The following is a 21,013-nucleotide window of genomic DNA, read 5'->3' as shown; positions in this document are numbered from 1 at the left end:
AGCCAACTAACCTGTCATCCACCCAGTAGATGGAGGAAATTCAAATTAATGACATTGAAAAGTTGATGATCACATCTTAGAGCATACATGCAAACTGTGTTGCTACAGTTGTCCTGCAGGAGGGGACTGTTTGTGATTGTGAGTGTGAGAGCATGGGCTCTGTCGATCCCCCAGCTAGGCTTCTTACTGGGTCTGCCCAGTAAGCGAGCTATAACAGTGTCTTATGTCTGTTCTGTTTTGCAGTGTAGCAGGAAATTAAGTCTGGCCCAGGGTGCACACCCCTCCCAATGTACCTCCCACCCCTGCCCACTTGTTCCACAAGGGAGGTGTGTTCAGTGTGTGTGTGTGTGTGTGTGTGTGTGTGTGTGTGTCCCTGCCAGTCAAGGGCTGCCAAGAGTGCCTGGCTCCTCTCTTCTTTTCTGAGATGGGGTTACAAGGAACTTTTTGAAGTTGTCCTTTTCAGAACTACATTTTGAGGGAAGAGAGGTACACAACAAAGGCACAGTGCTGGGAGAGAAGCCAGGCACCAGGAAGAAGCTGAGGCCTTGGTTGTCATCAGGGCTACTGCTGGTCTGTGAAGTGAGGTCCCTCTGCTGTTTCCCTGTCATGAACCTGGAGTTGCTTAATGATCATTGAATCTGGGGAGGGTGGTCGGGCAGAGTCAGGGTTGAAGGGCTCAGACCCAGTTGGGATTGGACTGGGGGTCAAGTTGTGGGTATTTGATTGACACCAAGGTTATGTTGGGTTGGGGCCAACGCTGGGCTCTGAGCTAAGACAAAGCTTTGTGATCTTGGAGGGTGACTCCATCTTCTGTAACCATCCTTTGGGGACCTTCTTTCCTCGATCTTTCTCAGGCGGCCACACTTCTCTCCTGCCTTTGTTTCTTTTTACCAGAAGTCCACAGCGGTTAGACCTCCCCCACCTACAGATAGAGAAGTTTGAAGACTGGTAGGTGTCTGATGGGGCTGCAGCATGTGACCCCAGGAGGGAGCTGAGAGCATATGTGATATTCCTGGGGTGAGTTCAGAAGTGTTGGCCAAATGGGGCCAAGAGAAAGGCAGGTCCTAGCTAAGGAATTACTTAGCAAGCAAGTAGGATACGGAGTTGGACTGCCTGGTTCTGCCCACTGTGTTCACACCTCTATTCCTGCTATTCCTGTCCATTGGCCTGGCCCTTCTGGTTTGGTGGTGCTGCGCAGAGTACTCATTGTGGCCTGGGCCAGAAGGCTGGGAAGGGTCTGGCTGGGAGGCTCCGGCAGCCTGCCCCAGACTAGAGGGTGGGAGGAGGCTTGCACAGACACAGAGCCCCTTTGTTTGCCAGCATAGCAAGGCAGCTGGTGTGGGATTTCTGGGAGTTTTATTTTTCCCCCTTTCTTTTTTACCTTAGAAGAATAATTGCATTGTTTAGGGGGTCTCAAGACTCCAAATCCCTCTGAAGACCTGCCAGGCAGCCCAAAGATGTCTCTCTGGGTCAGCCCCAGCTTCCTTCCTTCCTTCTCTCTTTCTCCTGCTAGAAGCTTGGAAAGTGTATCTGGAAGAGGAAGCTGGCTACTACCCCAGGGCACTAGTCCTACCTGTTGGGAGAGTCAGGAAGTCTACAGGGCCTGTTGAGGAGGGTGCCGAGGGCAGTGTAGTCCTGTGTAGATCACTCATGAGCAACCGTTGGGCTTGAGGGAGGGGAAGGACTCTGGTAGAAGCAACGACCTGGTCTGGAGGGCTTCAGCTGGTGTGGTCCTAGACGTTACAGGGAATGAAGTGAGGAGGGTGACCTGAGAGCTGTACTTTTCTGCAGGCAGCAGATGAAGAAATCCAGACTGAGGAAGGAACGGCATCTCAGTCACCCGTATTCAGGGGTCCAGGATGGGTAGCATTTTTGTGTCTTTGAAAGGTATGGGAGAAAGGTGTTTGAAATCCATGGTCTCTGGTGGCATTGTATTTTCAGCAGTGACCACAGCTGGGGAGCAGTGGCCTGTGGATGACTGGGAGAGGCAAGGGTGGCCTCAGTGTTGAGGAGCAAGGGGTGTCTATACCAACTGGGCTGCTGACCTGTGTAGTAGTGTCTCAGTCTGTCGCCATGCTCAGCAACAGGGAGGCTGAAGCCTCAGTCCTTAGACAGTAGGAGGTAAGAGATCCCTAGTGTCCTGCCAGTGATTTGGTAGCTATTGTAGCTATTAAGAGACAGAATGTGGGGCCTACAGTTCACAGTTGCCTTCTGAGATGATGACACAGCTCCTAAGTTCTAACAAGGACTGTGTGGGTTAGGCAGCTCTTTGATGTTCCACTAGGAAAAGGCCACTAGGTGGGCTGGGGAAGCCGAGGCTTTGGAGTTAGAGATTTATGTTGTGTCTGGAGGGGAGTATCTTGGAGAACTGAGACCAGCAGGACAAGGTGATAAAGGGCTTTCCCATGTTTGGTGCAGAGTAGACAGTCAGTGAATTGCTGGATTGCTTATGTTACTGAGGCCGAGCCTGTTATCCTTTAGAGCAGTGGTTCTCAACCTGTGGGTTGTGACCCCCAGGGTTGTCAAATACCCTTTCACAGGGGTTACCTAATACCATCAGAAAATACATTTACATTACATTTCATAACAGTATCAAAATTAGTTATGGATTAGCATCAAAAATAATTTTTATGGTTTGGGGTCACTACAACATGAGGAGTTGTCTTAAGGGAGGTTGGGAACCACTGCTTTAGAAGGTAGAGGTGAGATTTAAGAGATGGAGGAAGCTGGAGGCCCCTGAGAACATTGTGGGTAGAGGCCATAGTGTTTGGGCTGTGGGAATGATCATGGCTTGACCGGATGGATAAAGGGGATGAGCACAGGAAGGTGTGTGCTGCCTTTGTTGAGTTCTGGGCATCTCTGGGAGGGACTCAGCAGGACCCTGTGGAAGTGGTGCTGGCACTGGGCAGCTGTGGCCTGTGGCCAGGGACGTGGTCTCAGGAGGCAGTGGGGTATTTTGAAGGAGGGCACTTATGCTCTGGCTGACCTGATTTCTTGAAGCTTTGGGGCTTGGTCTGCTTGGGGACATGGATGCTGGGCAGGAAGCCCTAGACCCCCACCCCAATTTACTGTGGAGGGCTGAGCAAGAAGGCAAGTGTCTATTGTTCTGTGCCTCCCTCGGCTCCCCTTCTCCTCCCTCCCAGCTGAGCCAGCACTTTCTCTTCACTCCTTTATCTGTGGCAAGTACAGGGCGTTCGGTTTCTCCTGTGCATACAGATCAAGGCAAGAAAGGGACAGACATGCACTGAGGACCAATTAAACAGTTCTTCCCCAATAACACAGTCTCGGACAGTCTCTTTCTCTCTCTCAAAATAAAAACAAAACAACAACCCCTCCCCAACAAATCCCAGAGGGGGAAAAATGGTAAAAACTAGCAGGAAACAACACAACAGCAGCAGCCAATGCCCGTTGAACCTGATGTAGCAGGCTTTCTGGATAAGTCTCCTTTTTTTTAGTTTACCTCAGTGGATGGACGCAGGGTGATAAGGGGGCCATGGTAGATGACATTCTTCTGCCTTTCATGGCTCTTTCTCTGTCTTTCTCTGGCTCTGTTTCTCTCTGTCTCTGCCTCTCTCTCTCTCTCTTTCTCTCTAGTGTCTCTGGCTTCTTGTGGGCAACAAGGGTGGTTGGAGCTGGCTTGGGGCAAGGCTTATGGAAGACCAGGAGTGTGGGCTTAGCTGTGAAGGTCAGTGGTGCAGGAGACCCACATGGGCCCTGCTTTCCCAGCTGCTTCCATATGATGTCCATGTTCAAGGTCTCTGAGATTTGGTGCTGGGGGCAATCATCTTTAAGGTGGCCTGTGGTCCATTCCAGAATCCTTTCATAAGGTCCTTCATGTGTGAGGTCCTCAAATGCTGACAGTCTTGTGACAGCCTTATTTGACTGTCACAGCAGTATAGTGAGGACCAACCAGCCAAGCCTAGGGGAAGAAAGGTCAGCTGGACTTCTCTGGATTTTAGAGAGGGTGCCTTAGGGATCCTGTAATAAGCAGGACACTCCCATTATTATTATTATACCATCATCATCATCATTATTTAGATAATATTTTTCCATATAGCCCAGAAGAGTTTGAACCTCATGACCTTCCTGCCTTAGCCTTCACAATAGTGGAATTACAGGTGTGTATGTGTGGCCTCGGTCAGTGTGGGAACTCCAGTTTAATCCCTGTTCTGCCTGCTCAACACAATGGTATTTCAAGATGTGGTTCCACCAGTAAGCTTTACCAGTGTTGCTGCCTTCCTACCCCTTTATTGCAAAAATTGAGTCTGTTGGGGTGCCCCTGAGGCAGGGGTGCCGTAAGGGGAATTCCCACTCTTGTTCCAGAGGATGGGTTGGGGCTCACAGCAGAGTCACATCTCACTCGATGCCTGAGCACCCTGGCGTCATTACAGCTGACGCAGGCCCTCCTGCAGAGCTTGTATATTTCCTGGCTTGTCACAGCATCTGCGGTGGCTGGCAGACTTCCGGTGGCATCGCTGCTGACCCTGCCAGCGCGTGCAATCCGCCACATCCTCACCTCTAAATTTAGTTCCCAGGAACCTGGGCAATAGCAAAAGGAAAAGGGGGGCGGAGAGAGAGTCCAACCAGCTCTGCTTGCTATGTTCCCTGGAGGGTGGGGACCAAGAAGGGGAAGAGGGCAGGAGAGGAGGAGGCAGGAAAGGCCTGCGCCCACCTAGTGGTGGCCTCCTCCGCTGGCAAAGCTAGGATTTCCCAGGAGGGAGTCTGGGCCTCGAGCGCCACCTGCCTGCAGTCTAGGACACTTGTTCTGTCCTGACTTGGCTGATTTGAGTCTGGGAGTGGGGTAGGAGGCATTTCTTTCTAGATCCAGGCATCATATGAAATAAGTTAGGGAGAAGTAGCCTCTTAGCCTGACCATATTTAGGAAAAACAAAACGAGACAAAACAAAACACAAGACACTTAATTTGCCAAACCTCCAAGTGTTAGAGAATACTTTGCTGAGAACAATGGTGTGTAAACTCCATTCAGATCAAGGTAGATCTGTTCCCCCCACTATAGGGAGCTCATGCTGGTCCTGTTTATTTACCTCCTCTCTCCCTTAATCTCTATCCTCAACAGATTATTTACTTGCCTGTCCCTGAAATTAATGTAAATGGAGCTGTACAGTGTGTGCTGCTGGGTGTCTGCCTTGGCTCAGGCTCAGGCTCAGGCTCGTGTCTTCTGGCCTCTGGCTCAGGCTCATGTCTGTTGAGAACACAGTAGCTTGGTTCTGTAGTTGCTGAGCATTGCATGGGATGAGGGCACTGCATAACTCAGGCATATGCTTGCATTGGCCGGCCTTTGGGTTGCTTCTGGATTTGGTCAGTGGGATAAAGCTATAAATTTCTTTGACACATCTATGTGGTAGGATGTGCCCTGCACCTCTGGTGGGTTTATAAAAGTGGATTACTGTGTCTGGGAAAGGTCATGGTTGCTTCATGGGTGTATGTGACAGGTTTTTATGTGCTTCTTGGTTGTGACCCAGTAGCTTTTATCCACCTATATTTATTTCCTTGCTGAGTCTTGGTGCTATTAAATTCTGCAGCATCTGCGACTCAAACCTTAGCCAAGACAACTGAACTCTTTAAGTTGTTTGAGTCAGGGACTGCAAGGGATGGGATATAAGCTGAGTATAGTGGTCCTCAGATACCTCCAAACTATCCTGCTCCTTCTGGGAATAGAGGATCAGTGTATTCCAGCCGTGGGCCACCTCCGGTCCCTACATTACCAGCTGCCCAAAGTCTGGCGTCTTTAAGTAAGCTGGCAGAGTATAACTGTCAATTTGATGTCTGGTCTCTGCTGTGGGTCATCACAAGTCACTGTTTCCTGGGTTCATTGCTGTTCTGTGGTGACTGAGGGGCTGGGTGGAGGGGAGAAGGACCTACCCAGAATAGCAAGGCTTGTTGGACACCAGCACTTTCTGGAGGAGTGGGGAAGTGAAGCCCTTGTCTTTCCCACCACATTGCCACCTCACCAAGACTCGGAAGGCCAACAGAAAGGCAAGGAGGAGAAAGGCATAAGGAGACAGAGAATACTAGGGAAGAAGAGCCAGGTGAGAGATGGGGACACAGCCCAGCGCTGTGTGTGCAAGTGTCCTGGGATGGTGTGAACATCATGGGGACTGTGCAGGTATCCTTCGTGTGTGAGTGTCCTGATATTGGTGTGAGCTGGGGGGATGGGGGGGCTGGCACAAAGAGCAGCCATGCTGAGTGGAACAAAACATCAGTGTCAGTCTCCTGACTTTGGTCTTTTTTGTCATCCCTTCTCAGGCCACCTCTTGTATCGCTTGGGGACCTGTGGACAGAGAATAGGTAGCGCTTAAGAGATTTGAGGGCGGGGTTGATGGATTCTACCTCTTGCCTGTTGGTAGGGCCTAAAGCACATCTCCCTGCCTGGCTCTCATCTCTCTTTGCCCCCTCCTTTCTTCCTTCTTGCATTTTTGGAGGTGTCTCTTCTTGAGCAGGGTTTTAGGGAAGGGGGTGCAGCTGTGACTGTCCCTTGGGTCATTTGAGCTAACCCCCACCCCTTCTCTCTTGTTGCAGGCTCCTAGAAGGTGAGTACGGACGGTATGCAAAGTTGTGAATCCAGTGTCGACAGTGCGGATGACCCTCTCAGTCGTGGCTTACGGAGAAGGGGACAGCCTCGTGTGGTGGTGATCGGTGCTGGCTTGGCTGGCCTGGCTGCAGCTAGAGCACTTCTCGAGCAGGGCTTCACAGATGTCACTGTGCTCGAGGCTTCCAGACACATTGGGGGCCGTGTGCAGAGCGTGAGACTTGGTAAGCATCACTCAGGCCTAGCTACCTCTCTAGGCCATATGTTGTCCCCCAGTACCCTGGTCCTGGCTAAAATCTTACTAATTTGGTCTTGGGATACATGCTTGATTATGCAACCTGTGTGGGTGTTTTCCTGAAGCTTCTTTTGCTCCTTGCCCTGACATTCCATTTTTGGAGAATGCTGACTTGGTACAAGACTTGGGGTTGATAGTGCTTGTTGGAGAAGACTTACCCAGAATCAAAGTAACTGAGAAGTGTGGGGACTCTTTTAACGTCACAGGAGAGGGGATTGTGTAAGTTCTGATTAGTCAGTAGTTTTTTGGTATGACTTAGAGTATCATGACTGAGGTCCAAGCAGCAGGAGCTAAGGTTGGTAGAGTGGAAGGGGGGTTAGGCGTCCTTGTGGTCAATGTGTGGTTTTGGGATTGTCTGTAAAAAAGAACCAGTTTACAAATAATGAGAACCCTGGAGAAAGCATTCAGAGAAGAAACATGCCTCTAGGGGAAGGAGACTTTGCCAGGGCTCTAGAGAGCAGGGGTATTTCCTGAAGTGGAGCTGGTAATCAGGGTTTCCACAGCCACAGCCGTGTGGGGTGTTTTGGCCAGTGGTGGGTTGAGTGGATTGGGACCATGATGATGACCCAGTGAGACCACATGTAGTGACATGGAGTATGTGAGTGACGTGGGCACTCTAGATCTCTCTCTCTCACACACACACACACACACTCTCTCTCTCTGTCTCTCTCTGTGTGTATGTGTGTGTTTAGATACTAGAGGTTGACGTTGGGTATCCTCTTCAATTACTGTCTATCTTATTATTATTTTTTTTCAAGATAGGGTCTCTGTTTTTCACTGAACCTGGAACTCAGTTTTTCTGCTAGGCTGGCTGGCTAGCGAGTCCCAAGGGTCCTCCCGTTTTTGCCAGTTACCGGTGTGCACTACTTTGCCTGGGTTTTTTGGCATGGATTTTGGGGGATCTGACTGAGGCCCTCATGTTTTTGTGACAAGGACTTTATCAACTGAGCTATCTCCCCAGCTTTCTCTTTGGTTTTGAGATAGGGTCTCATTCTGTAGGTTAGGTTGGCCTTGAAACTCCAATTCTCTGTCTCCTGAGGACTGCAGTAACAGGTGCGTGCCACCACAGTTGCACCTCTAGAGGATTTTGTTTGTCACACAGAGCCTGTGTGCTTACTTGCTTAGATTGGTGGTCAGGCTGAGAATCAACAGGCTTCAAGGACACCCCCTGGCCTTTTCTCTTCTTGTAGGGCTATTGAACACATCGAGAATCTTCCCCTGGAGCCATCCCTAGAAGGCACATATGAGGGTTTGTTTCCCCTTTAATGCACAAACTAGGTTGTCTCTTGGCAGTAAGAATGAAAGTGTCATTCAAGTGTTCCTGAAGCTGGGGTAGCCAGGGGGCCCCAGTGCTCGGCTCACTGTTGATTGGCTGGTTGACAGCCTCATTTACGATTCTGTGGGCATATTCAGTCTGATATGGAAACAGAAGATGAGGAGATAGGTGGGCCAGTCCTGGAGGCAGCTGACATCTGAGACCATGCAGGGAAGGCATGGGGTGGCAGAAGGCTAGCTGGGAAGGCTTGCTGGGTAGGGAAGAAAGGGACAGGTTGTGTGGAATGAGGAATGCGAAGGAGCGTGCTAGCCAGGGTGTCTGTGTGGTAGGCCGGTAGGCGGGCCCGAGAGTCAAGTGTGTAGATTGACATAGTGCAGCATGGCATGGTGGCCAGGAGAGGCTCTGAGGACACCACATGCTGTGGGGTGAGTAGGCATGGGGTGGTGCCTGGTGCCTTGGAAGTACAGGTGTGGCAGAGATGGAAAGGGAGGACACCCCCAGCTCGGCCTTATTCTGGCGTCTCAGCTCCTGGGAAACCTTCACCTGACCTCGCTCCCCGCTCTTCTCACATTTGAGGAACATCTAGAGACAGGAAAGTGTCTCCTTGCTTCTGACCTGCCCAGTTTCTGTGTGGCTTGGAACGCTCCTACTGTGCAGGGGCTGGGGGTTCAGTTCCTCCTCAAATTGCTGTTTCCCCCTTTACCTCTGGATACTGGCTAAGTCTCTGGAAAAGGGAGACTGTTGTGCTCAGTCATTTCCACTGCTGAGCCTACCAGACTCCCAACAGTAGCCCTGAACCCATGGTCACACAAGAGAGTCTTGGTTAGTCTCCGAGGGTCACAAAGCAAAGTGAATAGTCATGAATGTGAGGGAGGAGTTTGTGGGGAGGGGAGAGTGGTTGGTACTGCACTGTGTACGTGTGCAGGGTTGTCTAAAAGCACATTTAATTGACAGTAGTGATAACAATAGTATCACTGTTCTCCCTCTGCTCCTGAGCTAGCACATACACTTTGGGGGCTCCAAAGCCTGAGACTCTAGAGGTGCCCCCCAGTGGCCAACAGGCAGCTCCTGTAGGCAAAGCCTGGATTTTCTGTTTTTGGTGGCCTTCAGTCTGCCTCCTTTTCCTTCCTATACTGGGGGCCGGTTCATGCCTGCCACTTTAGAGACACTACACTGGTAGCCCGCTAGGTGCAGCATGAGGTTGTGCGTTTTTCTTGTTTTAGGCACATTCATGTTACCGGGCTATTTTTAGTAACTTATGGTTTAATTAGAAACATCCCAGGAAAGGGAAGGCATGCAAATAAGGAGCGTATGCTCAGTCTTTAGGGTGAGGGGCAGTGCTGCCATCTTTAGGCTATATCAGAACAAGCCACCTCAGATAAAACAGCTTACAATGTCTTTTTCTTTACTCACAATCTGTGGGTTGAAAGTGTGGGCAGGACTCAGGTAGATGGGCCTTTTTCTGGCTTTGCTTTGATTCCTGCATGTCCAGGGTCAGTTGGTTAGATCTCTAATGTGACCTCACCCTCCTTTGTGTAGGGGGTGTAGGCTTTGGTCTGGGCTTATGCTCCTAGCAAGGTGAGCCTATCTGCCCCCCCCCCCCAAGTTGTCACTTTTAGAGGTTGAGGGTAGAAGCCACGAGGCCCTCTGCTGGCTAATTTTATGTCAGCTTGACACAAGGTGGAGTCATTTTGGAAGAGGGAACCTCAATTTTGAAACTCCCCCACCCCACACCAAAATGACCTGTGGGCGAGCCTGTGGTGGTGCATCTTCCCGATTGATGATTGATGTGGTAGGGCCCAGTTCACTGTAGGTGATGCCACCCTGAACCGGTGGTCCTGGGTTCTATAAGAAAGCAGGCTGAGCAAGCGTGAGAAGTAAGCCAGTAAGCCGCACCCTTCCATGGCCTGTGTGTCAGCTCCTGTCTGCAGGTTCCTGCCCAGTGCTGACTTCCCTCAGTGATGGTCTGTGAGGTGGAACTGTAGGCTGAAACAGACCCTAACCCCTGCCAGGTTACTTTTGGCCATGGTGTTCTATGACCACAATAGAAAGGCTAAACCAAGACAGGCCCCTTGAGGCCTTGGCCATGAAGCTGTGATTGTTTTGTTTTTTTAAAGCTATATTCCGCTAGTCAGAGTATGCCACAAGTCTAATCCAAATTCAAGAGGTAGACCCTGCCTACTTCTGGGGGTGGGATTGAGAGGCATGCATAGTCAGTCATTTTATCAAGGGGTGTGTGCTTAAAGTCGGGAGAAATTATTATGAATTTGATAGGAAATTGACCATAGGGATCTTGAGCCTGGCCTGAGAGAACAAACACCACAAATTGTTTCTCTATGCCCTTTGCACCATGCTAACCTCTCAGGAAGCTAGGCATGGAAAGCAGCCTCGAAGCTTTGAGGTATCTGAAGAAGAACTGAGCTTAGGACAGAGGCAGCTTGCCTCAGATCTGCTGTTTTGGTTGGGGATGAGGAGGTGGGATGGATTCCTAGGCCTGTTACATCTTGGATGCAGGCTTCTCCTCAACCCTCCTCCACAGAATCTCAGGGTCTGCCCCCCTGAATTCCACTCCCATGTGAAAGGATTTTAGGGCTTATCATTCTCTGGAGATCTGGTTTGTATTCCTCAACCCTGGAGAAAATGTTGTAAATTGAAGTTGTCCTCTGAATTGGAGTGAAAAGTTCTGGAAGGGGGTTTCTTCTGTCTGAGAGAAGGACGTGGACTGTAGAGCCATGGGGTATGAAGGAGCTAGAATAATCCTGGAAGATACCCATACTATTCCTCTTGAGTGGGCGGGACTCAGGGCTCTGGCATGTAGTATTATCTTGGAAGAAGGTGGGACCAAGAGAAGCTTCTAACTGATGGCATGAGGTGATACTGGGACACATCTAAGAGTCACTCTGGGCAGTGCATCTCACTGCTGATCACCTGATCTGCTGTTAGGTAATAGCTATTTCTCAGAGTGAATGGACTCCTAAGCCCCTTCCTGTTCTGCTGAGTATTTGTGGGCAGGGGTCCTCTTAGGGGGGAAGGAAGGGAAGCAGTCCTATCCCTCTCTGAAGAAACCTGCCCCTCTAAGGGTCTGTTGTCACCACCAGGACACGCCACCTTTGAGCTGGGAGCCACCTGGATCCATGGATCCCATGGGAACCCTATCTACCATCTAGCAGAAGCTAATGGCCTTTTGGAAGAGACAACAGATGGGGAGCGCAGCGTGGGCCGCATCAGCTTCTACTCCAAGAATGGTGTGGCCTGCTACCTTACCAACCATGGCCGTCGGATCCCCAAGGACGTGGTTGAGGAATTCAGCGATTTATACAACGAGGTAAAGGGAATATTAGGACAGTTTGGGGATACAGCTAGGCAAGATAGTGATAGATTTTCTCAAAAAGGTCTTGAATGTCATTTCCTAGACTTTACTAAGTATTTGGGTTGTGACAATTGTCACTATGGTTTTTACAGACACTCAACATTTTTAAAAAGCATTTTCTAGTTGTTCCTGGTATATAGCAATAGAACTGATTTTTGTACATTGATCTCAATTCCCTGGTGATGATTATTTTAATTCAAATAACATGCTTATTAGTATAGTAATTAGAATATTTTTGGAATTATGTGTAACTAGCATTGTTCAGGAGAACTTTTTACACTGATGGAAATGTGTTAGACCTGCACTTTCCAGTGTGGTAGTTTCTAGCTACTTGTGGCTTTTGAGTAGTTGGAATGTAGCCAGTAAAACTATTCATGAATTAATATTAAATTCCAAATTGCTTCAGGTATCTAGTGGTTACTATATTGAGAGTCCGGCCTCAGATATTTATTATTCTTATTATGTGGGTTAGTATTGCCATCCGATATTAGATAGAAGTACCAATACTGTACATCATTGAAGCAGCCCAGCTTTAAAAAAGCATCGGTGTTGTTGGTATCTATAAATTGCCCTGAACAAATGAGGCCAAGTACAGTCTTATGTTCTTATTGTAATGTCATGACCCCATTCTAGATCAGCTCATGGGTCACTAAGCATTTACTGTGCACTTGCCAGTGTCTTGCTTTGTGGTGGTCCCTGGTCCACGGAGGATGTGCACTCTCTGGATTGTGTGCATGTGCCAACAAGTTATGTGAGTGCATCTCCGTAGTTTATTTCTACTCACATACAAAGTGTAGACTTACTATGGTCAGATAGTAACCTGTGTTCTTCAAGGTAGCCTTTGCTGGCCTACACACTGACCCTTGGCTATTCTAAGTGCTTTAAGCTTGAGTACTTATTTATGTATGTATGTATTTATTTTTATTTTAGATAGATCTCATACAGCTCAGCTAGGCCTTCAACTTGCTATGTACCCAAGGCTGGCCTTAGAGTCCTGATTCTTTTTCTTCTACCCTTCAAGTCCTGGGGTTGTAGATGTGTGCTACCATGCCTGGCTCTGTGGATCCTCTGAGAATGCTTCCCAGTGGTCCTGACTTGTTCTACTTCCTGTTGGTCAGTTTCATTTCTGAAAGCCAAGAATGGGGGCTGTGGAAGTAAAATGGATAAGGTGGTTATCAAACTGAAGGAAGAGGGATAGGTTAGGATTTCCTTTTGTGGCTTTTAGTCAATGTGGTTGATCTTTCTGAACAAACCTTGTGAAACTTTTTAAGAGAGAGAGAGAGAGAGAGAGAGAGAGAGAGAGAGAGAGAGAGAGAGAGAGAGAGAGTGTGTGTGTGTAGGCCAGAGGTCAACATTGTAGGATGTCTTCCTCTAGTGTGTGTGTGTGTGTGTGTGTGTGTGTGTGTAGGCCAGAGGTCAACATTGTAGGATGTCTTCCTCTATTGCTCTCTACCTTACATTTCGACACAGTTTCTCAGTGAACTTGAAGCTCACTGTTTCAGCTGGAACAGCTGGCAGGCGAACCCTCAGGAAATACCTCCTGACTCTAACCTCTGAGGGCTAGGTTTGCAGTTGCATGCTGGGGGTTTGAAACTCAGTTCCTCATGCTGCATACGTACTTTACTCCCTAGCCCTGTTGTTTTTTGTTTTTGTTTTCTCTCTCAGTGCTGGGGATTGAGCCCAGAGTCTTGTCTGTGATAGGCAAGTACTGTTCCCCTGAGCTATATCCCCAGCCTTACATGTAGAGTATTGAGCTCCTAAGTTATAGGGCCTCTCTGACCCCCATTTTTCCCATCTGTAAAATGTACATGATTTACATACTTCCCAATGTTACAGGGATTGTAATCCCAATGAAAAGTGCTTAAGAAGAATTGGTGTAGTGGTCACAGGCCTGTACCCCACACCTTCCTTTCATGTGTGGAAGGGTTGTAAGGATTCAGGCATTACGCTGGCCTGCCCCTATCACCTGGCAGAATGCACTCAGGCGGTACCCTGGTCAGCCCAGGGTTCCAGGAGTACTAGTCTGCAGGCAGGTGCAAAGGACCCCTTTGAAAGAAAGCTCTCACCCCCTTACCAGCTCTTTCCCTCTCTCTTTCCTGCTGTTCCCCTGGGACAGACAGGACTTTTCTGTCTCCCTCCTCTTCCGTCCTCACCGTCTCTGTGTCTCTTTACCTCTTTTCTCTTTCCTCCCTTCCTATGAAACTTCTCACTAAACTGTCTGCCTGGCATGTTTGTCCCCCACCTCAGTCATCCTCTTCTGCCTTGGAATCCACCAAGGTTCCCCTCAAGCTTTATCATAACAAGGGTACTGTACCCACATAATAGACCTATATCCTAGTTGGTGATGGCTACATTTGTTACTCTCGGCTGGACTTTATGGTCTCTAGTGACCATGAGCTGAATATTAGTTACCATGTTGCGTATCTTTTAGGGAAAAGCTGAGGGAGGAGAGGGGAGTCCCCAGTTGGAGTTCTTGGCAGTGATCCCACAGGAGGGATTTACTGAGGCTCTCCAGCTACTGCTGGCCACTCGGTGTCATGCAATTGTAGGCAGGACAAGTGAACAGTTTCATGCAATTCTTCTCTAATTTATGCTGCAGAGGCATCGTTATGCGCTGTCTTGTGTGCAGGCTTTCTCCTGTGGAACAGGGGTGGTTGGAGGGTACACTGCCACCCCTCCGCTCTGGTCCCACAGCTTATGCTGTGACTGCAGTGCAGAGCACACTTCTTTCCCAGAGTGCATTCTGGCCAAGTCCAGTCTGGCCACAGGGGTCACAGCTGGGAAGCCCACATTTGCTGTAACCTCAGAAATGAGAGCAGTGGGTGGGGACCCTGCTGCCCTCCTCACAGCCCTTCAGGAATCCAGGGCCTTGGCACAGTGTCTAGGCTTTTCTGCCTTGGCGCCTGCCTCGCTTTCCAGGGCCATTTATTTCTTACAGTGTTCTCTTTGTGCCTTTTCACCAAGCTAACCTATTTCAGGCTTCTTGACAGCTTCACCCTCCACTTTTGACTGGGTAGTTCCCCCTGCTGGTAGCACCCTCATCTCCTCCTCGCCAGTGTGGTGTCTCCTAAGGAGTCAGGGTTGCTGGGTTGACCTTACTACTCCTGAGTTCTTTGCTATCACAGTGTCGTGTAGAAATCCTCTTAGAATGTCTCATCAGCTTGAGTATGGGCAGGGCTGGGGCCTTTGTTTTGCCTAATACATTGGGAGTGGAGCCCACAAATGCATGTTGAATGAGCGTTAAGGCTTGTTTAGGAGTAGATTTGTTCATGGTTTGTGGTGGCGGGGTAGTGTGTGTGGAAGGATGATGAAGCAGGCTGTCAGAGAAGGTAGAAGGACCCTGTTTCAAGGATTGATGGTCACTGTTGGTGTTTTGGCTGGAAAATGTCTGCCAGGTGGATCCTGTTTCTTGGCCTTCTGGGGCCTCCCAGAGATGCTCCCTTCTGTGTGTTCTTCCTGCTTCCTTCTGTGTAGTTTGGACCAAATGAAGGGGCTCTTACAGATCTGAGTAGTGCAAGGAGAATGTCTACGGGGGTGAGCTTCCTACAGTTGGTTCTTGGAAATGGTGATTGTGTGCAGACCAAATTCTCCAGGGGAATATGGGGCCCTTGTAGATGTGCTCAGAGTCCATGAAGAGGCAGCTCCTTCCCCAGACTCTGCAGGTCCCAGATGTTCGTGGTTTGTTCTAAGAACGGTCCCTAAGAAAGCTGTAGGTCCATTGCACCTCTCTTACAGGCTCGGAGCTGAGGAGCTGGCTGACTAGGACAGGTGCCCTGCTGAGTTTCATTCAGAAGCCACCAGGGACACCCGGGAGCAGGTGGCTTTCTAGGTGGGCCCTGCTTGTTGTGGAGGGTGATAAGAGTGTTCAGTCCAGGGATCTCTCTGGCAGGTCTATAACTTGACCCAGGAGTTCTTCCGGCATGGTAAACCAGTCAACGCTGAAAGTCAGAACAGCGTCGGGGTGTTCACCCGGGAGAAGGTGCGCAGTCGCATCAGGGATGACCCTGACGACACAGAGGCCACCAAGCGCCTGAAGCTCGCCATGATCCAGCAGTATCTGAAGGTATCTTTGCTGTGGAGTGTAGATGTCAGAGTGAAAAAGACCAGTTCTGGGGAAGTCTGGGTCCAAAGGGCTGTGCTGCTCAGAACTCTTGTTCCTTTTCTGGCCTAGCCCTGGCTGTCACCTGGCTTCTCTCTGGGTCTTCCCACAGGTGGAGAGCTGTGAGAGCAGTTCTCACAGCATAGATGAGGTGTCCCTGAGCGCCTTCGGAGAATGGACGGAGATCCCTGGCGCCCATCACATCATCCCCTCAGGCTTCATGCGAGTTGTGGAGCTGCTGGCTGAGGGCATTCCCCCACATGTCATCCAGCTGGGGAAAGCCGTCCGTTGTATCCACTGGGACCAGGCCTCAGCTCGCCCCCGGGGTCCTGAGATCGAACCCTGTGGTGAGGGTGACCACAATCACAACACTGGGGAGGGTGGCCAGAGTGGAGAGAGCCCCCAGCAGGGAAGGAGGGACGAGGATGAGCAGTGGCCGGTAGTTGTGGAGTGCGAGGATTGTGAAGTGATCCCTGCAGACCATGTGATTGTGACCGTTTCGCTGGGCGTGCTCAAGAGGCAGTACACCAGTTTCTTTAGGCCATGCTTGCCCACAGAGAAGGTGGCTGCCATTCACCGCCTGGGCATTGGCACCACCGACAAGATCTTCCTTGAATTCGAGGAGCCCTTTTGGGGCCCTGAATGCAACAGCCTGCAGTTTGTGTGGGAGGATGAGGCAGAGAGCTGTACCCTCACTTACCCACCTGAGCTCTGGTACCGCAAGATCTGTGGCTTCGATGTCCTGTACCCACCAGAGCGCTACGGCCACGTGCTGAGTGGCTGGATTTGTGGGGAGGAGGCTCTCGTCATGGAGAGGTATGATGATGAGGCCGTGGCTGAGGTCTGCACAGAGATGCTGCGACAGTTCACAGGTAAGCCCTGTGTCCCTGCTGCTCCCTGGGGCCTGGCTGCTTTCTCAGCTACGAGGTCCGTGGCAGTTCCACCTTCCCTGGATTGTGGCACTGAGGTGGCTGTCCTATGGGGGAGCCACTGCAGGGAACCATGGTTAGCCTCTGTCACCTCAGTTACTGACACTCCCATTTTGGAGTTTGAATGACTCAAAATGATGGCTCTTTGCACTAAGGACTTCATGGTAAAGAGGACTCCTGTCACCATCACCATGAGCTGGCCGTTTCCAGTTGTATAGCATCTTGTTCAGAGGTAGATTAGTTTTACTCTGATAGAGTAAGTTTAAGTTTTTTTCTTAATTTTTGAGACAGGGTTTTATTGTCTAGCCCAGGCTGGCCTGGAACTCACTGGGCTGCAGCTAACTGGGCTTTGAATTCAAGATCCTCCTGCCTTGGCTTCCTGAGTGCTAGGACTACAGGCATATGCTGTTATACTCAGTGTCTTTGATTCTTTTACTTGGTTATTTTCTGCCCACTCCTGCAGAACTTCCCAGGAGCCCGTGACATTAGGAAGGGATACATGATTATCTGAAATTGTTTTAAATGCTGCTGGGGGATCAACCCTAGGGCCTCATGAGTGCTAACCATGAGATCTACTACTGAGGCACCTCCCCACCTCTGATAATACTTTAGAGTAGGAAAATCAAGGCCTTGAGATAAGTAATGCTTGTTTTCTGGGGTCACCAGGAAGTGATGAGTTGGAATGTAGCTTGAGCCCAGCCCCCCTTACTTCTCCCAGTCTTTTATGACTACCTCCTGGCTGCCGGAATGTTTTCTTGGGGTGCCTTCCATATGTAGCCATTTCTCATGCTCCCTTGTCTTGGTTCTTCTAACTTCCTAACAGGAAACCCCAATATACCAAAACCTCGGCGAATCCTGCGCTCAGCCTGGGGCAGCAACCCATACTTCCGAGGTTCCTATTCATACACACAGGTGGGCTCCAGTGGGGCAGATGTGGAGAAGCTGGCCAAGCCTCTACCCTACACAGAGAGCTCCAAAACAGCGGTGAGTGGGCTGTGAATGGTGAGGACAGGCCTCCTTGGAGAGGGTATTTGGCATGTATCTGGTCCAGGGGAGGAGGCTTGGGGTAATGTTCACAAAGGGCGCCATGGTGAAGAGCAATGGGGTGGCTCCCATAGTGAAAGAGAAAACAAGACAACAGACACTTAACATCTGGAAGAAAAAAGTAGAACCACATAGAATAATATTTTCTGGAGCTTCTGGAGCATGAATCATTGCTTGCTGTGCTGGACAGTAAGCCTCCAGGCACAGTTAGATTAATCAATTAAATAGAATTTGAATTAATAAATTCAAGTTTTAGTTCATTGGTTGTACTACTTACATTTCAAGTTCAACAGCCTCGCGTGCCTAATGGTCCCCACATTGGGTTATGCACGTACAAGTGGTCTGTTGGAACAGCAGTGCAATTATTTCCTCTTATGTTTTAGAGAACAAAATTGGGGTTGTAGCTCAACTGGTAGGGTACTTGCCTGGCATGGCTGAAGCCCTGGGTTTGATCCCCAGCACCTCAAGCCCGGTGTAGTGGTGCATACCCGTAATTCTATAGCACTGGCGAGGGAGAGTGGGGAGGGGAGGATGAGAAGCTTGAAGTTATCCTTGGCTACATAGTTCCAGGCAAGCCTTAGATTCATAGGCCCTGTCTTAAAGCAAAGTAAAACTTGAAGATATGGCTCTCTCCCAGATTAGGCCAATTGTACTCTAAGAAGATAATTAATCTGAGGCAGCAAGATGGCTTGGGTAAGGGCGTATACTGCCAAGCCGAATGGCTGACTGGAGTTCAATCTCCAGAGCTCACAGAAAAGTTAGAGAAGTTGGGCAGTGATGGTGCACACCTTTAGTCCCAGCACTTGGGAGGCAAAAGCAGGTGGATCTCAGTGAGTCTGAGGCCAGCCTGGTCTACAGAGCAAGTTCAAGGACAGCTAGGGCTGTCTCAAAAAAAAAAAAAAAAAAAAAAAGTTAGAGGAGAGAATGGATTCCTGCAGGTTGTCCTGATTTCTATTCTTAACATGATGGCTTGCTCCTGCAAACATGCACACACAATGCTTAAAACTGAGAGAAGCATGCTCCTAATAGTAAACATTGTCTAGTCAGTGTGAATATACATTAAATGTCAAAATGCAACAGTTATATTTAAAGCAATTCTTTGGAGTCACTGATGAAGGAGATTCTGTCAACTAAGGTATGTGTCTAGCTGTGTTCAGAGGGGGCCTCTTCCTACAAAGGAGACCCATGGTTGTGACAGAAGCAAAACAAAACAAATAATCAACAATGATCTGAAGGATAATGGGAGGACCAGATATCAGTAACACCTGGCTTCCATGTTCATGTACAAGAGGGCAGCAAGGCCAATGGCTCTTATGTCTTCAACCGATAGCGGGAAGGGAAGTACGTGGAGCAGAAAGGGGGTTCCTTGGAGCTGAGACAGCAGTATACCAGAAGCTGACTGGCTAGAATTTAGTCACATGATTACACGTTGCTGACAGATTGACTCTGGAACCAGTTAAGACCTAGGCCTTGAGCAGGGAGTGGTGATGCACACCTTTAATCCCAGCACTCAGGAGGTGGAGGCAGGTGGATATCTGTGTGTTCCAGACCAGTCTGGTCTACATATTTTGAGGCCCTGACTCCTAACAAACAGACACAGAGCCAGGGCTTAGCTAAGGAGGAGAGAGAAGAGTGGGTGGGTGTGGGAGTGGGCAGCTTGAGCTTGGCCACCACCTACCCCTCTTTCTGTTTCACAACCTCCCCGAGCTCCTTATTGGTGGTTGCAGCTCACCCGGGAGCTTGTTAGGAATGCGTGCTCTTAGTCTACACTTGCTGGATCCAACACAGCATTCTTAGAGAAAGTCCACACTTTCTCTAAGTTTGGTGTGCAAAAAGCTGAACCGTCCTTGGACTCACCGGGACACCTGCTTTCCTGAGATTGAGCCTTGGCTAAACCAGGGGCCTCACGGTCTTCAGTGTGTGATTTTCCCTCTGCTTGAACTCCTTTTTCGTGTTTAGGCACCAGGCATCCTTCAAGAAGCAGAGCAAAGGTCCTGTTCCCTCCCCCCCGCCAGGAAGCTTTGTGGGGTCTCCCAGACATTGGACCTCTTTTCTGGGCTTTCCGCACCTTCCCCAAACACCCAGCATCTCATAGGACACTGTTTAGTAACTGGGTTTCGTGTCTGTCCCCCACCAGCACGGAAGTGCCTCTAAGCGGCAGCCTGCTCACCTTTTATCACCCTCACCCGAGTGCCCAGAACAGGTCCGGGACCCTACGAGGGGCCCCGTAAAGGTTTGTTAAATTACCACCTGTTGTTTACACTCTTCCAGCTCCTAAGTGCTTCCACGTACAGTTTCATGTAATCTTTACAGCCGGCCTCAGAAGCAGGTGCTACAAATCCATTTGTCTGATAAGAAAATAAAGGCTTAGGAGGGCTAGATGATCATTAAGAGGTGAATGGAGCCTTTGGGGCTGCTCGGCCAGGACTTCTCACAGCCTTGGGACAGATGGAACTGAGGCGTGGGTGTGTGGGGACAGAACGGGAAGGTGCCAGGCGGCTGGGTGACTCTCCATCCTGTGCCCTGCTCACTTGTGTCTGCCTTGTAGGAAGATGGGTTGGGGCAGACAGGGAGCCTGAGCGCCTGCTGCTTTCCGGCTCTCATGTCCTCACTTGTATTTCTCCCACAGCCCATGCAGGTGCTGTTCTCCGGGGAGGCCACGCACCGCAAGTACTACTCCACTACCCATGGTGCTCTGCTCTCTGGCCAGCGCGAGGCTGCTCGGCTCATCGAGATGTACCGAGACCTCTTCCAGCAGGGGCCCTGAGGGTGTTCTCACTGCCATATGTGTTCCTTAAAGAACCACTAACTCGTGACTGCTGTCCCTTCCCTTGCCCATGTACTCGTAATTTCCTAATTGTCTGTAGAATGGAATTTTATCTTTTGTAGCAGACACTGGGCGGGCTTCAGACCTGGCCCTATTATAGCTTTTCTTTTTCTCCCGGCTGGGTAATGACTAGGTGGGATTTGGCTTCCTGCTTCCCCCTCCTCCATGTTATTGCAAGTGCCTTCAATACTTTGCATTTTGGGATAATAAAAGAAGTGACCCTTCCCGTGCTCGCAGCTACTCTCCTCAGTTCATAGCCTCTGCGTGTGCGTTTGTCTAATCGCATCTCTGACTAGGGCTTGGTGCCAGGTTTGTGACTGTGCTCCTTAAAGGGAAGGTCTGTTGAGGAGTTGTCCCTTTACCCCTTCTCTTCCTGCCTGTTCGGGGAGCTCTCCCTGCCCAGTGTCCACTCCCTTAGGACGGGCCTGGTTCCCACCACTTGTTCTTCTTGAAGCTTGGTTGGATGACAGGTTGTGTTGAATGAAGGTAAATTCTGTGGAGGGTTACCCCAGCTGTGGCTCATGCCAGGGTCTGATGAGTTCACTGCAGGTCATAGGGCAGGGAATCTGATTCAGGCGTGAAACTAAAGTATGTGTTGGATGTTGGATGTCTTACGTAACAGA

At 49.8% G+C, this 21,013-nt stretch overlaps 1 protein-coding gene across 1 annotated transcript in view; it reads left to right on the top strand.

The window, feature by feature from the left end:
* Smox (spermine oxidase) overlaps positions 1–20,626 on the top strand; it is a 33,739-nt gene extending 13,113 nt beyond the window's left edge. The window contains exons 2-7 of the mRNA XM_051183342.1: positions 6,541–6,774; positions 11,220–11,446; positions 15,381–15,554; positions 15,703–16,462; positions 17,343–17,503; positions 20,193–20,626. Coding sequence (XP_051039299.1) covers positions 6,567–6,774; positions 11,220–11,446; positions 15,381–15,554; positions 15,703–16,462; positions 17,343–17,503; positions 20,193–20,330 — 1,668 coding nt within the window. The 5' untranslated portion in view covers positions 6,541–6,566 and the 3' untranslated portion in view covers positions 20,331–20,626. The remainder of the gene's footprint in view (positions 1–6,540; positions 6,775–11,219; positions 11,447–15,380; positions 15,555–15,702; positions 16,463–17,342; positions 17,504–20,192) is intronic.
* Positions 20,627–21,013: the final 387 nt, after the last annotated feature.

This window comes from Phodopus roborovskii, unplaced genomic scaffold, assembly GCF_943737965.1.
Source record: "Phodopus roborovskii unplaced genomic scaffold, PHOROB, whole genome shotgun sequence".
NCBI lineage: Eukaryota > Metazoa > Chordata > Mammalia > Rodentia > Cricetidae > Phodopus > Phodopus roborovskii.
The sequence above is the reverse complement of the archived record's forward strand: the minus strand, read 5'-3'. Positions and strand labels throughout refer to the sequence as shown.